At 57.7% G+C, this 6,235-nt stretch overlaps 2 protein-coding genes across 2 annotated transcripts in view; one reads left to right on the top strand and one right to left on the bottom strand.

The window, feature by feature from the left end:
- The first annotated feature begins 6 nt into the window (after positions 1-6).
- Positions 7-1,030, top strand: HDHD3 (haloacid dehalogenase like hydrolase domain containing 3). Its single transcript, XM_014952405.1, has one exon. It carries the CDS (start codon positions 293-295, stop codon positions 1,007-1,009), a length of 717 nt encoding a protein of 238 aa, XP_014807891.1. The 5' UTR covers positions 7-292; the 3' UTR covers positions 1,010-1,030.
- A 1,306-nt stretch (positions 1,031-2,336) lies between these two features.
- The window catches only part of BSPRY (B-box and SPRY domain containing), a 14,886-nt gene continuing 10,987 nt past the window's right edge, over positions 2,337-6,235 (bottom strand). The window contains exon 5 of the mRNA XM_014952328.1: positions 2,337-2,911. Within this exon, the coding sequence (XP_014807814.1) occupies positions 2,385-2,911 (527 nt within the window). The 3' untranslated portion in view covers positions 2,337-2,384. The remainder of the gene's footprint in view (positions 2,912-6,235) is intronic.

The raw sequence follows: 6,235 nt of genomic DNA on the forward strand, positions 1-6,235 counted from the left end.
CCCCACCCCATTGGCGGTGGGTACAGCCCCCTCTGCCCCCCAGTAGCCCTCACGGAGGGGGTGGAGGGGGTGCAGCTGCCCCAGCCTGGGAGACTTCACCCCCAGGGCCTCGGAGCTGGGCCTTCCCTCCCCCCCCACATCTCAGCACAGACCCCAGAGGGGGCCTGAGCCCCGCCACAGAGGGGGCCACCCTCACCAGGGGGTGACCCCTCCCCTGAGCCACGCTGGGCACTGACTCCCCTCAGTTCCCCACGCCCTGTGCTCCAGGCTCCCCCTCGCCCTGCACGGGGCCATGCTCCGGCTGCGCTTACTGACGTGGGACGTGAAGGACACGCTGCTGCGGCTGCGGCGGCCGGTGGGGGAGAGCTACGCCGCCGAGGCCCGGGCACACGGGGTGCGGGTGCAGCCGGAGATCCTCACTCGGTCATTCCGGGAGGCGTACGGAGCCCAGAGCCGGCGCTTCCCCAACTACGGCCAGGGCTGGGGGCTCAGCTCCCAACAGTGGTGGGTTGACGTGGTCAAACAGACCTTCAGGCTCTCGGGGGTACAGGAAGATGGAGTCCTCACGCTGATGGCAGAGAACCTCTACCACGACTACTGCAGCGCCGGTAACTGGGAGGTGCTGCCGGGAGCCGACGAGACCCTGAGCCGGTGCTGCCAGCGCGGCTTCCGCATGGGGGTCATCTCCAACTTCGACAACCGGCTGGAAAAAATCCTCTCCCGGTGCAACCTGCGGCACCACTTCGAATTCGTCCTCACCTCCGAGGCGGCGGGCTTCGCCAAGCCGGACAAGAGGATCTTCGAGAAGGCCCTGTGTCTCAGCGGGGTCCCCCCGGAGCTGGCGGCTCACGTCGGGGACGACTACACCCGGGATTACAGGGCGGCCCGAGCCGTGGGCATGCACGGGTTTCTGCTGCAGGCCACCGGGCAGGGCACGGAGCCGGAGGTGCCCCCCAAGGACATCCTGCCCACGCTTGGCCACCTCCTGACCCTCATCGAGAAGGGGTAGCTGCGTTCGGGAGGAGGACCTGAGCGGTGAAGCAGTCCTGGCATGGGATTCCGTGCTGCCGGTTGGGCAGGGAACAGAAGCGAGCGCTTTGGAGCACAGGGAGCAGTTCCCCGCGGAGCAGGAGGGGTGTCCGGACAATAAAAGTGTATTTGACACGCTCAGCGTTGCTGCTGCTGTACTTCATCGCTCTAAAAACACCACGGGAGAGGGTCAGCGGTGGTGTCTTCCCCCAGCAGAGTGGGGGACTGGGTCAAGCTGGGCTCCAGAAGGCTCGTTCTGGGGGTGGGATGGGCAGCACCCCCCCCTTCCCCACAGTGGTGGGGAGGGGGGGCAGTTGCAGCTCTCCTGGAAGAGTCTGGAGTTGGGGAATTCCACTTAATTTAATGTATGGCCAATTAATATAAACTTTGCATTACTGATTTGAGTATTGAGAAATAAAGAGGCATTTTAAACAGTTACGGAAAGACCTTTCCTGCCCTTCTCTGTGGCTCAAATTCAGTCCGACACCTCTCCTTGGCCCCTCCCTCACATCAGCTCCCTGTGTCTCCACCACGTTACACCCTCTTTGGTGGTGAGGAGCAGCTCCACTGAGGTTTATTTCTCCTCCAGGGGCCACAGCCCCCCAGGGGTGCTCCTGTCCTGTTGTGGGTCCCCCACAGGTGACAGCCCCCCTCAGTGTCCCTTCCCTGGCAGGGGGGGGCTCCTCCCAAAAGTGTGTCTCCAGCTGCGTCCCAGTGATGTCCCCTTCCATGTGGCTCCTCCAAACACATCTTTTAATATTTCTCCTGTGCTCTAAAGCCCACCACCAGGCTGGAAAGCTGCCCTTTGAATCATAGAGTCGTTAGAGTTGGAAAGGACCTTAAAGATTGAGTTTCAACCTGGGCAGGGACACCTCCCACCAGACCACGTTGCTCCAAGCCCCCTCCAACCTGGCCTTGAACCCCTCCAGGGATGGGGCAGCCACAGCTTCTCTGGGCAACCTGGGCCAGGCTCTCACCACCCTCAGAGTGAAAAATTCCTTCCCCACATCTCAGCTCCATCTCCCCTCTTTCAGTGTCAAACCCTTCCCCCTTCTCCTAGGGCTCCCCTCCCTGACCCAGAGTCCCTTGGTGGGAGAGGAATTCAAATGTTCACCCAAAAGCAGCCGGTGGAGCCGGGTGTCACCCTGAGCCCTCACCCCGGCGCTGGGGGGAGAGGAAGCTGCCATAAAACCCGTGAAGAACAGACAGGGTTTGAAGGCAGGTCGTGTCTGAACGCCACAGTACAGGAGCCACTGGCCCCTTCCGGGCTCCTTTCCCCCGTGCACAGTGTACATAGGTGCAGTCACTCTGTTTACAGCCCTGTATTCACCCCCAGCGCGTGTGTCACGCCTGGCTCACTGGCCCAGCGAGATGCTCTCGTGCGCCACAGCGAAGACAGGGTAGAGGGGCTCCGCGAAGGTCTCCCGGTGGGAGAAGAGGATGGTGCAGGAATCAGGGTCGTAGAAGAGCACCTCCCCTGCCCCAAAGTCCACCAGCACCCCGATCTGGGCTGGGGCTCGCAGCAGCTCCACCGCCCGCGGCTGCCCGCCGTGCAGGAACCGGAACTCCTTGTCGTAGCGGGAGAAGACCCAGGAGGCGGCGTTGAAGCCCAGCCGGGCTTCAGTGCCCGAGCCCTTGCGTGGCAGGGAGCTGTAGCAGACCCCCAGCTTGTAGGCGCAGCTCTTCTCCACCCTGACCTTCCAGGCACAGACCCCCGAGTGGAAAGCGGTGGTGGCCAAAGCGTTGGGCCAGTGGTCGAAGCGCTGGGGGCAGTCCAAGTCCACCTTTGCTTTCTTGGGGCTAAAGGTCAGGGTTTTCTTGTCTTCCGACAGGCTGAGGTGAGGGCTGAGGGTTTTCTCGTCGATGTGAATCTCCTGGGAGCCTGCAAGAGAAGCCACACAGTGAGCACCGGCTCAGTGGCCCCTGCCTGAACCGCCTGAAGAAGTCACGGCCATCAGAGACACAGTCTGCACCCCCGGGGTGACACGGTGTCAGTCTCCCACAGAATCAGAATCACAGAATGGCATGGGGCTGGAAGGGACCTCTGGAGATCATCCAGTCCAACCCCCTGCCAGAGCAGGGCCACCCAGAGCAGGTCCCACAGGAATGTGTCCAGGTGGGTTTGAATGTCTCCAGAGAAGGAGACTCCATCACCTCCCTGGGCAGCCTCTGCCAGGGCTCTGCCACCCTCACAGCAAAGAAGTTCCTCCTCATGTGTAGGTGGAACTTCTTATATTCAAGTTTATGCCCAGTTCCCTCTTGTCCTGTCCCTGGGCACCACTGAAAAAAGATCGGCCCCACAGCCTCCCCCCTCAAGAACAAGGCAGAGACTCCTCAAAGCCCAGGTTCCACTTCTCCAGCCTTGCACTAGAAACCCTGCAGAGTCAGAGAAGATGCTGCTCATCTTACTCTGACCCTGGCCCGATTTTCCCACGAAACGCAACTAAGCACGTTCAGTTCATCCCGCTTTTGGGAGAAACCTATATCCGAGCCCCTGTCCCCTCCCATCCCCACTGCGGGTGACTTCTCCCTGGGCCAGGGCAAGCCAAGGGCCTGCACAAGGACAGCAGGGCCATTTGCAGAAAACCTGCAAAACCGGTAATACCGGAATGAGGAGGAACAGAGGAATGGAGAGGGCTGGGCAGGGGAAATCCCTTTCCTCCTGTAAAGCCCAAATCACTTATCAACGCACTCTGAGTGCTTTTGGGGCAGGTGGAGCTTTTCGGAGGTGGCACCAGGCACTGGAGATGAGCACAGCCACGACCCAACTTGGTTTTGCCCTGAATTATGAGGCTGCCCCTGTGCCACAGCACAAACCCAGCGAGCGGGGGGAGAGCGGGGCTGGACGGAGGATGGTTGTACCCGCTGAGGGTCTGCTCCACGTCAGAGACCTGACAGCACCCACACAGCGGGTGACAGACCCTCAGCGGGTCCCAGACCAGGTGTGAGAGCTGAAGAAGCACACAAAGGGTTTCCCTCGCTCTGCAAGTTCGCTCAGCAAAGAGAAGCTGATGCCCAGCTGACTCACCGGCTCCCGGGGAGACTGAGTTTCTGCCTGTGGGTGCCCCTCCTTGCCCTGCCTTCCTTCACCCTCACATTTTAGGTCTCAAACCGCCACAGGAACGAGGCTGGGGCAGATGAGTCACCTGCTCTCCCAGCCCCACCACCGGCAAAAGGCTCCTCACCGTGTGGCTTCTACCATATCACGTTATTTCCCAACCAGCCTCTGCTCGGCATCCAGTACGTGGCAGGATGAGGCCCTTAAAGAATCAAACCATCACGCTGCAGCCTGGATGGGGTTGTCCCAGAGCCCAACCTGCTCCAGCATCCATGGACCCAGGTCATCCCTCCGAGCAGAACAGGTCGAGGGGTTTCCTGGGGCTGCACCCACCCTGGTGCTCCTGGGCAGGAAACACAAACCAAGGCTGGATGATGGGTTTCTACACAGTGGAAACACCACGCAGGCTCACGCGTTAGGTGGCAGCTATTGCGGGCACCGGTGAGCAGAAAGAGGAGCTGAAGCCAGCATCCCCTTCCAGCTGGAGCAGACAACCCCATTCCGTTGATGATCTATTTCACCCAGCAGCCACCAAACACTCTGCACGGTACCCTCCGAAGGTCTCCTCAACTGTATTTCCCCACACTGCCTGTTTGTAGATTGACTTTCCAGGAAGCCAGACACTGCTATGAATTCACAGAAAACAGAGCAGCATGAGACTTTTATCTTCCTCTGACAGAAGAAAGGCGCTAAACCTCATCTTGTGCACCACACATCTAGCCTAGGCAGGGGGTTGCATTCTGGTGTTCACATACAGGGGTCATCTGCAGGAGGAAATGCCACCCCAGCGACAGCCGTGGGGCTTCGTTGTGGAATTATGGCGAGGGGAGCACCTGAGGGAGGGGAAATGCTGCCAGAGTAACAGCAGAGTAAACTCAGATCAGCAAACCTTCCCGTTTTGTCATGATCAAATCTGCCCTCTGATATTCCCATATAGTCTGATGAACAATTTCACTGGGAACTCATCTCACCCCAAAATCTATTTTCTCTGTGTGCAGTGCCCACGGGAGCAGCCTTGCCACTCCAGAGGGAGGAGGGATGCTGAGTATGCTAACACAGCCAACATCCCCAATCAAATTGGTGTGTATTAGCTGTACTACCTTTAAAAAACTAAGTTCCCATTTCCAAACTCGTACATCTGAAACGAAACTCCTCATACCTAGATTTAGGCACCAAGGTGGAATAGCCAGAGCCAGCCTGATCCCTGGGGCAGAAGGTCACCGTGGAGCAGCCCAAGGTCTCAGCCAGCTGGGACAGCCTCAGTCTGTGTCACCCCTGCAGAGGGTCCTCCATCAGGTCTCCCACCAGCATCGCCACTTCCCTGCCCCCCAGCAGGACTAACACGGGGGGCCATGAACCCAGACCCCTCCCAGAACAGTGCCAGAAGTTTTACATCATCTCTTGGTTTCAGAAAGAAGCTGCCAACCCCAAACATAAGCAATACAGAAGCCAGGATGCCAAGTGAAGGCATCAGAGGAATCGTGTTTGGTTTTGAGAGCGAAATCCACTCCCAGGTTCTTTTGCCTGCTGGTTTCTAAAGCTTTGAAGAGGCTGTGGGGCAAACTGTCAAGGCTAGGAATTTACTCTTTTCAAGCAAATCAACAAGTCTGTCACCTGTTCAGCAGCCTTTGGAAGGAGGGACCACCAAGTGAAACGTAACAGTCCCATGTCTTAATGAAAGTTAGGACCATAGTACGCCTGCAGTTAATATTAAATTGCTCAGGCTGGGTCCTGGGTGGACTATGGACCAGTGAGATAAACAAGGATATGGCAGGCATCCTCAGTGTGCAATGTCAAATGTAGCCAAAAAAAACAACCCCAAACCCACAAACCAGGGTGTAATAATAGCACCAACAGACTCACTCCTAGGATTGAATGCCGTAGAGTCATTACATTTGATAAGGATGCTATTGGGAAAGGAATCTGTAAGAAAACCATGTCACAACAAAGAGAATCATGGAAAGGTTTCCTGCATGGCTTGACAGCTCTGAACTTCTGCTGAGAACCTGCTCACCTTTGCCAACGTACACCTGCAAGAGTCTGCACGGCTGCCAGTGCTCAGAGACTCAAAACAGAGAGAAATTAATCACAAAGGGAGAGCAACACCAGAGTTTGCAGTAGAAGAAACAAATGACAGTGTTGTCCAGT

The sequence above is a fragment of the Calidris pugnax genome, unplaced genomic scaffold, assembly GCF_001431845.1.
Source record: "Calidris pugnax isolate Ruff unplaced genomic scaffold, ASM143184v1 scaffold135, whole genome shotgun sequence".
Classification (NCBI taxonomy): Eukaryota; Metazoa; Chordata; class Aves; order Charadriiformes; family Scolopacidae; genus Calidris; species Calidris pugnax.

What these genes read in the sequence shown, in the direction of transcription:
- HDHD3 (XM_014952405.1), top strand. Translation starts at nt 293, where the DNA reads ATGCTCCGGCTGCGCTTACTGACGTGGGACGTGAAGGACACGCTGCTG.